Source organism: Mugil cephalus, chromosome 18 (assembly GCF_022458985.1).
Source record: "Mugil cephalus isolate CIBA_MC_2020 chromosome 18, CIBA_Mcephalus_1.1, whole genome shotgun sequence".
Classification (NCBI taxonomy): Eukaryota; Metazoa; Chordata; class Actinopteri; order Mugiliformes; family Mugilidae; genus Mugil; species Mugil cephalus.
In genome coordinates this window covers 17,705,312-17,718,199 of record NC_061787.1, presented here as the reverse complement: position 1 = coordinate 17,718,199, position 12,888 = coordinate 17,705,312, and the positions used below count along the sequence as shown (strand labels likewise).

The window sequence follows — 12,888 nt, the reverse complement described above, 5'->3', positions numbered from 1 at the left end:
TACTGTGTTATTTAGCTTTTTTTAATGTGAAATTTGAGACTTTCTTTCATTTTTGTTCTGTAAATATACAACAGTGACAAAGATCATAGGGATACTGCCAAGTGAATTCCCGTGTGTGTCCTGATTTTTTCCAGTTGTGTGTGTGTGTGTCTGTGTGTGTGTGTGTGTGTGTGTGACTTGCCTTTGAAAGGGAATATTTGTGTGTGTGTGTGTGTGCACCCACTTTGCCTGTCAGTGCGTTTGAGTGCCGTGATCCTGTGAGCTGTGAGAGAGGGAAAAAGGCCTGAGCTCTTTTTCCCAGGAGTCATCTGCCAATCATTTTCTCATATTCAGTGGTAAGAAGAAGAAGAAGAGAGAGAGAGAGAGAGAGGGAAAAAAATCGCGAGGAGGGAAGGAGACAGAGAAAGAAGAATAAAGGCAAAAAGAAAAAGAAGAAAGTCTCCCTGTAGAATGACTAAATAGACCTTCAGTGATCTGACAGAGAGGCCTGGAGCTGCATCCCAACTACGCTCTGCACAGTTAAATATCCACACTGGGAACGCTGTGCTTTACCACACTATTGATTTTAATCATCCTTTTAAAAGCTCAGACTTTGGAAGGGATGATGACAAGAAATTAATAAAATGAGAAACCTCAAATACGCAAGGAAAGAACATAGAAATGTTCTGGTGACTGATTATTATGATTATTATTCCATTTATATATTATTATTATTTTTTTTTGACATGTTGAATTTCCCAGACCCGTTTTGAGATAATTACAAGGTTCTAAATTTACCCTGTGCTCTGACCAGTGGCTGGAAGAGTCACAGAGCTCTTATTAACGCAACGTCCTCTTGGCAGTTTGTAGAGGCTCTAAAAGAGGAGTGATGCTTGACGACTGCAGCTTGATTGCAAAGGCTTCACCGAGAGGGAAATGTAATAATGTAAGAGCTGTGAGAGCAACAATCATGTGACGGACGTGACGCTGCTCTGCTTATTCCTCAACGGCAACAGGCCAGATATGAAGTCATTTAAGTCATTCCTAACATCGTTCATTTTCATATTTGCATACTGGTCGAGTTTAAAAAAAAAAAAAAAAGTGTGGCATCTGTCCAAACACCAAAATCTGTAGTGACCCAAAGGTCAAATAAGCTATTTAAGGGGGAAATAATAAAGGGGAATCAAAAAGCTGGTAAGGTCAGACAAAAACAGTTTTTCTTAAAGTCAGCATCTAAAGAGAGATCCTTGAATTAGTTTTTCTTCATCAAAGCTAGTCAGTTATATATTTTTTAGTTCAAATATGGTGTAGTATACTTTACATTCACTTATGGATAACATTTTATGGCCTCTTAACGGTCAATAAATAAACTGAAACAGTACAAATGATGCTGGTGAAACTAAATGTCTAAATTTATGTCTAATCTGCAGTGGTTTAGAAATAATTAAAATACATTTAAAATAAAAACTGATCAAACGGATTAAATCAGGAATACACTAAAAAGTAACATGCATGGAAAACAAAGTACAGAAAAGATGAGACTTGTTCTCGGTTATATGTCACTAGTCTTCTAAAAGTATTAAGGGAACCAGTAACTTAAAGGCTGTAACTTGGCTGCTACCTAAAACACTCCCAACAGGTCTCTAGACAATTACGCAGTGATTAAACATAACTGAATATTCTCTCGAAGCGGCCACGTCCCCTGCCACCTTCTGTACCTTCAAGCGCATTTTGAGGGCAGATTTAACAAAACAGCAGGGGAACACTGGGGAGCATTGGTCCGAAATGTATTTAAAACGTAGCAACCTGCAACCAGCATGAAGCAGCTGCCGAAGCCCACGCGGCACGCCTCGGTCAGGGAATGAGCAGGAACGGGTCAACGGCAACGGTGGAAGATCATCGATGCTTCCATGAGTTTTTATTTCCTTTTCTCGGGGAGGGTGCCTTTGTAATTGAATTGTAATTGAATTGACTGTATTGTGCACACAAGATGCTAAGATGCTATGAGTGAGGTTTCCTTAAATCTGTTCTATTTTTGGCTTGAATTGCAACTGTTCAACTTAAAGCTTCAGCTCTTTGTAGAGTTGACATCTGTGGCTCAAAAACACCTGGTCCTGTCTTATGACTCCAGCACTTTAGCCTTCATGAATTACACGTTGCACTATAATTCACCCTTACAGCTCAGTGGTGTGGTTTGCAAGGGGTGATTCTTGCCAGATAGTGTGGTGCTAATGGTTGGTGCGTTGCTCTGCCATACCAACAATAATTGACGCTCCTGACCTTTGTTATAGCTCAGACATTCCTTTGTGTTCTCCCCGTTTTTCCCTCTGGCACCAGGGCAGCAAATGATCCAGATCTAATTTGTAAGGTGGGTAGGCTTGCTGTTGCAGGCAGACTGGGGATTTGTATCCATGGGGAAGAAGTCGAGCTGCTGGGGTTATGCTCTTAGTTTGGGCAAGGTGACAATGATCCATATCTCTCTGGAGGGCTCCTATGTAGGATATGTAGCGCTGTTATACCATTAAAAATATCAGCAGACTGAAAGATGGCGTGAGAGAAGGGGATGGTGAAGGGTGGAGTGGAGTGGTAGTGAGAGTGATGTAGCCTCAGCTCTATAATGTCAACCACATGAGGGATTTCTCAACTAAAAGATAAGGGGTGATCATGTCTACAGGCCGGCCTTGTTTTCAGCTCTTAATATATAGTGTCTTCATTTTATCTGACAGGGCAGTTTGATGGAGAGACGTTGCACTGCAGTTGTCGGCAGATCGATCAGGCCCTTGTGTATTGGCTCAGTTTAGAAATGTCATCTTAATAAAAGATGAATGGCACTCGTCATGGAAACAGTGGGAGATATCCGGGATCCACTCCTGGTATGTTACGGAGGCATCATTTTAAACTACAAAGAACCTGTAATCCAAATGAAAATTTAAAGGGAGTCATTTTTGTTTTTCTTTTGGAGTTGTAGGTAGGTTTCCTCTTTTTCCATTTCAGCACGCAACCACATAAAGGTGTAGATCAGATATTCCCAAACAGGATCGTTCGTGTGCTACTAGAGGAAGCACCTTTACAGGTTTAGCAATTTTGAAAACAACTAAATTATACTCTGATCAGCCATAACATTATGACATATGATAATGTTGTGACTAATCAGAGAATAGACATGGGCCTTCTGATGGTGTCCTCTGGTGTCTGGTAACAGGATGTTGTTAGTGGGGGTCCTATGGGTTGAGGGGAGGGACCTCTGTGGATCATCCCACAGATACTTGATCAGTTTGGGGTCTAGTGAACTTGGAGGCCAGGTCAACACCTTGTGTTGTTTTGCATGTTTTTTGAGTTGTTCCTAAACCATTTTTGTGTCCCCGTGTCAGGCTACATCCTGCTGCCATCAATGAGTGTCATTGCTATGGGGTGGGGGTGTCTGGTCTGGTCTAGGTGGGTGCTACATGTCTAAATAACCTCCACATAAATGCCAGGACCAAAAGCCTCAGTAGAACACTGAGTTGTCACAAGATGATCAGTGTTATTTACTTCTCCTGTCAGTGGTTTTATTGTTGTGGCTGATCCGTGTATATCCACATATGTGTCAGAAACTTGGTTACCAAGCAAGCCTCTTCAACAAATGCAAATCTTACCAAAGATGATTGAAGTTCTCGTGTATAGAAAATACCGGCTTTAATGGACTCATTTCGAACAAAAGAGGTGTTTCAGTTCGTCTGACTACTCTACTGTATGTGCTTCTTAGATTTATATTTATCCTTCCAGACATCGCTTCCTGTGTCGCTCCATTAACACTTAAACCATGGATACAGTGAGTGAAAAGGTTTCCTTAACTTAGAGTTAACGGCACCACAACACTGTGCCTCTGCACTGCACTGAACCATTAACCTGTCAAGTTAACCGCCTGTGTTAAAGGTAAACTTACATCCATCAACCAACCGCCGGCTGTGCAGCTCCTGATGGGCGTGCTTACCTCACCCTCACAAATACACCACCTCTTAAGGAGGGGATAACGTCCTGTCCTCCGAACCGTATCACCCGGTGGTGCCCGCGTTGCCATATAAAAGATAATGGAATATAAAATCGTTATTACGTCCTCTGAATGTGCGGAGGCTGCCCGCTGAAGGCTTCCCCTGCTATTGTTTCAAGGCTCATGAATCTCCTAAATCGCTGCCGGCGATCACGGCGAACGCAACACGGGGACGTTTACACATCGTCTCACCTCATAACCTCCCGTCACTTGACTGGACGGCCCGCACTGTGGTGCTGGGGGTAGTTCAGCGGAGCAGCTCGTGATGCCGTTGATGGCCTGTTGGTTTCCCCACAGTGGTGCTACAGAAGAAAAATAAATATAAATCTGGCGGTGCTCTACGGCTAACTTAAAGCTGTGCTCTCTTGGAGCACCGGTAGTGGTTGTGCACGTGGATTATTACCAGCATGTGTTTTCAGTATATTTATTATGATGCATTACTATATTTAGCCACACACATTTGGCAGAGACCTTGCTAGTTGCACATTAAAAAATACACAAGTTATACTGATCTTTCTTAGTGGCTACAGCATAACGCAATCCTTGGGTTTTCCATCCTGAGCCAAAGCAATAAGAAGGCACAGTGAGCATGCAGTAGATGCTAAAACAATGTCTGATCTCACACACAGCTGGCAGGAGAACCTGTCGTGGGTTTGTGATTTGCCTTGTTGTCCACGGGCCAGTTTCCACGACCTCTGGCTGACCCTGAGCCATTTGAAAATATGATTGTAATCCTTGTGAGGATTTGGCCGGGGTGTCTATTACCACTGTAATCTGTCACACTGGCATCCAGTATTCATTCCACGTCCAGGTTAAGCTCCCCTTTCCATCTGCACCACCTATCACCATGGGAGAGAAAGGGGGAGGGAGGTTCCAGTAAAGGTGTTGGCATGACTGGATGGAGAGAGAGAGAGAGAGAAGGAGAGAGAGAGAGGGGGTGGGGGGTGGGGGTTTGAAATTGAGAGAGCACTGCTTCAATCAAGCCCCTGGGTCGGGGTGAAGAAATCTATTGTGGAACACAAGGTCTCATTAATGCAGCAGGGATAGCTTTAACCCCCAACCCCTCCTGTCTTACACACACACACACACACACACACACACACACATGCACACACGCTCACCTTGCCTTGGAAAGAAGATAGAAGCAGAAGAGAAATGGATAGATATAAGAAAAGGTGTTATGCATTTGTAGGCTGAATGTGGGAAATAACCAGGTAGAATGAGTGGATTGAGTGAACATTGTTAGTCTAATAAGTAAACCAATAATGCGTCTTTACAAACACCGGTTAAAGATAATAGTCAGTTCAGATAACTGATCTCCATCTGTCTTTGTCTCTTTGTTGTGTTATGAGGACTGCACGTACATTTGTGTGCCAAATGCAGTATTGTGTGTGTAAACTAGGATGTTTCCCCTGATGTGAGAAATGAGATACAGATACAGAAGACTGTGAATATGCACAGTAGCTGATATTAAAGTTAATAATAGAACACATTCAATATATTTTCTTTAGTGAGGCGCTGAAGTTCAGAGTGGCCCAACAGTGTCACTAACCTTCGTTTAACCGCTTTGACAGTGTAGTTTCCAAGTTGAATTCATTTTCCTCTTGGCATGAATCAAGATGAATAGAACTCATATAAAGTAACATGTAAAGGATAAAAATGGCCCAGCGTCAGTGCTCTTTTGTCCAAAATGCAAACCAGGACGTGCTCCAGCAGCTTTTGTCAGCACTTTTTTCCTGTGGCAGCTTAAATTGTTTAAGAAGCTCCTTTTTTTTTTTTTTTTTTTTTTTTTAAAAAAGAGAACTTAAAAACATATCAAATCGAAAGACTTATTCATCTGTCTTATGTTGAGACACAGATCAGTTTTGAGAGCCAGAAACAAACCGTGGGAAGCAGATGGAGTGTGGATTCAGGGTTTCTGTCTGGCTTCCACGTCCAAGACATCTGTCTCATCGGCGCATTGGTTTGATTGGTGAGAGCCCATCTATCTAGATGGCTTGTCTGCAGTTAGTAAATTTATATTCCCCCAAGTCCCATCCTCCATCAGTGGTTACTGTGTGGCTGGGCCAAGGCTGTCAGCAGCCATGGTCATATCTTATTTTAAAACTGGACACGGTCAAAACCTCAGCAACTTAACTGCTCCTCTCTTCTTTTTTGTGCATGTGTCCTTAAATATACTCACCCTGTCCCGACTGTTAGTGCAAGTACATTAACTGATGGTATTGTACACTGATCAGCCACAACATTAAAACCACTGACAGTGAAAGTAAATATCATTGACCACCGTGTGACACTTCATTGTTCTGCTGGGAAACTTTTGGACCTGGCGCTCATGTGGATGTTGACATTCTGCTTCCAGACACCACACGACCCATGTCCATTCTCTGACTCACAAGTTTTGGAGGCACATGGGAGACCTACACAATATTATAATGTTGTGCCCGATCAGGGTATATTTAATTGAAATTGTAGTTGTTTTAATAAATGCTAAAACTGAGGTGCCTCCTATAGTAAAACACAAACAAAATTACCCAATACTAGGAAGGCGGTCGTAATGTTATGCCTGAACGGTGTAGAGCCCCAGTGCCACATGGTGTTTTCTATGTATTGTGCAATATTTATTTCCATTTAAGTCCAGCAATAAATCATAAAATTGTGAAAATCTGCATAGAAGTAATTAAACAGCAGTAGAATGTTCAGATTTATTTTCTCGTTAAAGAAGAGGTTATTGTTTTAAATATTCTACTCCTTTAAATGACTCATTTTAGGTTAACGCAACCCGAAATATTTAACCGGGTGAGCGCCTTGTGCTGTGCTGTGTTTGTTAGTGGCTTGTCTAATATGTCTAAAGCAGCAAGACCAAAACACTTCCCAATGACCTCAACGCTATAAATAATGCTGGTCTGTGGGGTGCAGCTGAATAAGATTAGTCTAATTCATTATCCACCACGTCGCGGCACTGCTGAGTTTTATTCCTCTAGTCAGTTGGCTAAATTAGCCTGAACAGTTTGAGAATAATGGGGACTACTCCAAATGAATTTAGAGCAGCTTCCCGATGATTTGTGAAATCCACCCACCGCCACATACTGTTCTGGTGTGTGAACGCCCACCTGCACACTCACGCGCTTGTGCTCTCACAATATCTAGCTGCACCCCGATGCTAATAATCGCATTAAGTCAGTGTGTTTTTTTGGGGTGGGTTGGTGGCATCTCTATTAGCGGCAATTTGCCGTGACCTGTCAGCACTGGCAACGGCAGCGCTGGCTTTTGTAATATGCGATGGCTGCCCTCCCCTCCCCCTTATCCCAGCCACTTATCATCACCCTGGGATTAATAGAAACATCTTCTGTAATTACAGAAACGCCGCTGTTGTCGTGCCGGGCGCTGTCAATTCTTTTAATGTGTGCCAAACCATTAATTTGCTAGCAGAGGCCTCAGCGGTGCCCTACAGTAAAACACAGAAATCTGCTATTGATTTTCACGAAGCCATATACTCAGCATTTTATCTCCTTCTTCTCTGGGAGACCGTGAGGTTATTGATCTTCATAAAGGCAGTATTTTGTCGTTAGGCGAGAAGCGGAGGAGACGGTAATGAAAGGTTTTTAACCTGTGTGTCCGGGGGATCGCTGGACCACAGGCCGGGGCTGCCAGGTGCTACACGCAGCAGATTTTCAGCCGCTTGGCCACGGGGATCGATATTGATACATCTTTGTCTGATTGCAGAGATGTGCTGGTGAGGACGGCAGTTTGCGTCTGCCTCCCTGGATATTGCAGTAATGGCTGACCATTGGATCTGTCTCATTTAGACATAAAGGAACAAATAGTTTGACCTCAGAGATGATACAGTTGCTCTGATAAAGACACCATAAGAACTACAGACTCTACAGGCTGAAATATATAGGCTACAGCTTAACTTTTGGACTTGAGGTGTTAAGTAGTGTACATCAAACTAACACTGGCATGCTGTGGGCTGACGGCAGCATTAATGCACTAATTCTTCTTCAACTCAATTTATCTCACTGCTATGGTTTCTTGCTATTTTGCAGAGTACGGGTTTATATGCAGAACCAATGAGCATATCAGCTCTGATAAATTGTTGAAGTTTAACATCCTTATTAACAAGAAACTGAAATTGGCTCCGCCTTAACATTTTACAAATGGCCGACGTACTCGCAATTCAAGTGCTTTTTATCCTAAAATCTGCTGATGAGATTTCTATACTTAAAGGGACCATTTACCGCCGACACAGATTATTTACACTACAGGACAGAAGTGGAGATTTGTCTTTTTTCTGTGTTGTTGAAATGTTGAAAATATGATGTTTTGAACATCTGGTGCTCAAAGCGGCAAAGTGATACAACTGAGAAACTCACCAGTTTGTAAAAAGCCTTTTTTTTTTTTTTCATTCAAATAAGGACCTACTTTACGTCCACCTGAGTGCACCCACCAATCGAATCACTCCACAGGAAGAAGCGTTCAAGTACCATCTAGTTCCAAAACCCTGAATCTCACATCAAAGATGGTAGAAGGATAAATGGCACTACAGACCAGGGGAAAATATCGGATGGGTTATTGGGTCAGCTGTCCCTTGAAGTGAGATTTTCTATTTGAGGGATAGGAAATTAGAATAATTGCTGGGTGTAAGAATTAGGAGTTGCACATTATTAGAATTTTTAAAGTCAGCTGTTATGTGATCAAAGTCAAGTCGACACCCACTGTCACGTAACGATGACGTAACTAAGCGATGAATTCTGCATTCTTGACCAGGTCATGTACTACATACTGTGTACTGCAGATATGTATAGCCTGTATAAAAACAGACTGCACCTCAGCACCATGATGGGGTAATGTAACTGGGTTAAAAAAAAAAAAAGTATTCCTTACTTTAAAATACTAAAAGTCTAATATCTTTGACAAGACTTGCTCTGTTTTTGTATTTCGGGACTGACACATCATGGTACTATGGGCTTCATCTTTAGTGACGTGTTTCCATACACCCGATGAACCAGTGCTAGTTTACTGCAGTGACTGAATGGGCTCCTCGCCTCTGTTCTCGGAAGCGTCCATGTTATGGTCACGTGATCAGTGACTAGTCGACATGATGCTTAAAGCACCGTGGCACAGCAGTGAGGTCAACAAACTGTCTATACAGCCCCTAGTAAGTAGAAGAATACAGCACAGTACAGTACAACTGAAAATCCCATTTCAAGGCAGAGAATTCATCAAAATGTTAAAGTTTTAACATTCTTATTCTAAAACATATTAAAGCACCATTTAGATTAAATAATGCGCTGACTGAAAGTGGTTCGGTTAATGCGCTTCACAACATAGACAAGCGTCCTGCATGCCAAGTGTGTTTTTCAGAGGTTGCCCACGTGCCTTAAGCACGCATAACTGTCGCCTATGAGTTATTACACATCTGTGTGTGGATACGCGGTGCACCAGATGCTGCTGTTAATGGCACACCTAACCTCCCACCATAAGATGTTATACTGAAACCCAAGTGGAATTTTCCTCTGCCAGCCTTCTTCCTTCCTCCTCCTGGCTGTGGCCGCCGCCGCCGTCCAGTGCTGGGAGAAGCCTGCAGGGGATGGTCCAGACAGGATATTAATGGGGCCCTCCAACAGTCATGAGGCCTGACAGAACCCTGTTTCATTGTCACCTTGCCTTGGAGGACAAGGAAAATCTCGCAACGCTTATTAGCCGAATGGAGCTGTTTCTCCCTCTAACTTACTCGATCTCTGCCTCACCGCTTCATTAGACGGCCTTACATCAGAGGCCTGCTCTCTCCCTGTTTCCTCACCACATCGCCACACACACACACATACACACACGCACAGGGTGACATCTCCCACCTAATCAAGTAGTGGATTATCTTGTCCTGATAAATTGGAGCTTGTAGCACTTGAAAGGTCCTCTTGGAGGAGTGCCTCCTCCCCCTGACAGCTAGATCGAGCCCCCAGGGAACAGGGAGAGAGAACATAGTCTGGTAATGATTTGTGGTAAATCGGACAAATGTTTTTGGAAGGACCTCTTTCAAGCAAGGGCCTTGATAAATTTAAAGTTTGCGAAAGATACTCTGAAAACCACATAAGAAATTTGAGACACGAGCAAGAGAATGTGTGTGTCTGTTTCTGTGAATGCAATTCCTGAAATGATTGAGATGTTGTAATCTGGTGCATGTTTAGAAGTGTGAATTTAACTGTGTGGAAAGAGCAACACCTGAGGTGTTTGCAAATAGTGAAGAAACTGAAATTAGACTTTCTTTTTTGTTTGCGAACAACATGATGTGGTATTTGTAGTTACACTGTAAAAGAAAGGAGCTCTTGAAAGATACCTATAAAATGCCTATAGTCTTTCCCAGTGATTTTCCTAATAATCTACTGGAATATAACTAACTTTTCTTACTGTTCTCTTGTTTCCTCTGTTCTCTCTCCATGTAGGAGAACCCTTACATGTGTAACAATGAATGTGATGCCAGCACTGAGGAGCTCGCCCACCCTCCAGGGCTGATGTTTGACATCGAGGGCCGCAACCCCACAACCTTCTGGCAGTCCACCTCATGGAAGAAGTACCCAAAGGCCCTCCTGGTCAACATCACTCTGTCTTGGAACAAGACCATCGAGCTGACCGACGACATTGTCCTCACCTTCGAGTCAGGCCGGCCCGAGCAGATGGTCCTAGAAAAGTCGCTAGATTACGGACGAACCTGGCAGCCCTACCAGTTCTATGCCACCGACTGCCTGGACGCCTTCACCATGGAGCCCAAGACAGTGCAGGATCTGACTCAGCATACTCTGCTGGACATCATCTGCACCGAGGACTACTCACGGGGCTACGTGTGGAAGTACGACAAAACTGTGCGCTTTGAGATCAAGGACCGATTCGCGCTGTTTGCCGGGCCACGACTCCACAACATGGCCTCACTTTATGGACAACTGGACACGACCAAGAACCTGAGGGACTTCTTTACCATTACCGATCTGAGAGTCCGCCTGCTCAGGCCTGCCACGGGAGCTACAATGGTGGATGAAAACAACCTTTCCAGATACTTCTACGCCATTTCTGACATTAAAGTTCAGGGCAGGTAAGATTGATTTTCATCTGTACATAAACCACATGCCAATTCAAATATTACCAGCTAGGAAAAGTGTGTAAAACCCCAAAGCCCCAGAACGCTAGGAACTCAAAAATGATTTAGATGATTCAGTTGCTTCAAATTCTCATATAAACCTGCAATTAATTAACTGAACTTAAGTCAAGAGGGGCCCAACCAAATAGTTTTTCTTCTGGTGTAATACCATGAAGAGACGTGTTGAGGATGTAAAATGGAGTTTCCAGACTGATACCTCAGTGTTTTTCTCTGGCTTTATTGCACCTACAGTACAAATAACCAATAGTGAAGAAAAATGTGTTTACCGTTGGACATTCTTTCCAATTAGGCAGTGGATCCATACCAATGTGCAGAGTTCACCAGTTGTCAGCATGTCTTAATTAACCAAGCTGCTTAGGGTTTGCTGAAGCACTCTGTTTTGAACGCCGAATTCACTCAGCTGTCTCTTAGCCCGTGGAAGACATCAGATGTAGCGTTTCCGCCGTCAGGTCACTGCACACTGTAATTAGTGTTTGATTTACAGGATCCACAGAGGGTCATATAACATGAAAACAAGATGCCATTATACTGTTAGCGGAAGGACCGACAAACGCTTCCCCCGCTTCTCAACGCCACTACACGAGTCACTGGGGCATAGACTTAAGTGGATCTGTTTTACACTGTGTGGTTTTTCAATTTAACAGATGTGAATGTGGTTGTGGGGGTGAAGGAATGAAGATTTAATTACTCTTGTTTTGCTCTTCACACATGAGAGGCTCGCGGTACAGAAGCGCAGAGTAGCGGAACGTCACAACAGTTCGAGGGAATGGGTAGAAGTGTTGGAAGTCAGGCTGCCAGACCGTGGCTCACAACTGTGGTTATGTCACAGCGCTGCCTCTGCCTGAAGATAGACTTGGGAAGATGACTGCAAATAGAAACATCAGTGGTGTGCGGTTCAGTCGTAGCACACATTTCTGAATTGTTCTGAGCAGTGTAGTTGTGTGTGTGTGTGTGTGTAACTAAATCAAGGGTTTCAGTATGAGGGTTAAGACATCACTTGTCATTTCATCCTACGCTGGCTAATACGGTATTTGGCAGCTATGACAGTATTTACGGTAATATTGTCAAATGCCTTCAAGTATTATAACGAATCTCTAATTTGTTGATTTCCTGAATGTCTTTAAAATTGAGTACAACCATTCTAGACATCCCTCTAATGCAAAGTAAATGGGCAGGTAGCCTTGAGCGCTAGGGGCTTTGATAATGAATGCCTCGCTCAGAAATTGAATTTTTGACTTTTCTTGTGATTGAGAAGGTCATTCAGCAAAAAATAACTGGAGGGAATTTACTAACACAAAAGAGCCCGACGAGGCATTCATTCAACACACGCCCAAATAAAGGGGGCTGTCACAAGCGTAGATTATTTATTCTATCAGACTAATCATGACCAAACTCATGCATCCCTGTGGGGCTGTAGATTTGAGCAATGGCTTTGCGGCACCATCGGGCCGTGGTCGTTTACCAGCCTGCTGCTTTTAGAGTGACGCTCGCCTGAGAAATGTTCCCCACTGTTTACCAAAGGTAACACACAGTTCAGCCATAATGAGATACACTCTACACAGAGAGGCTTCACTCTCCTTTTCCCCCTCCCATGGCGAATCACTGCACAGCCCCTTTTCTCCATGCGTCGTATACGAGACATAAGCTTCTTAACCCCAGAATGCAGTTCTGTGAGACTCGCCGGGAGAGATTTTGCAGGGCCAGCGAGGTTGAATCTGGCATATTT

General features: G+C 43.3%; 1 protein-coding gene across 9 annotated transcripts in view; it reads left to right on the top strand.

The window, feature by feature from the left end:
* Positions 1-12,888, top strand: part of ntng1a (netrin g1a) — a 105,291-nt gene that overhangs the window by 39,972 nt on the left and 52,431 nt on the right. For all 9 annotated transcript variants that reach the window (XM_047568648.1, XM_047568656.1, XM_047568652.1 and 6 more), the window contains exon 3: positions 10,453-11,096. In XM_047568648.1, the coding sequence (XP_047424604.1) occupies positions 10,453-11,096 (644 nt within the window). The remainder of the gene's footprint in view (positions 1-10,452; positions 11,097-12,888) is intronic.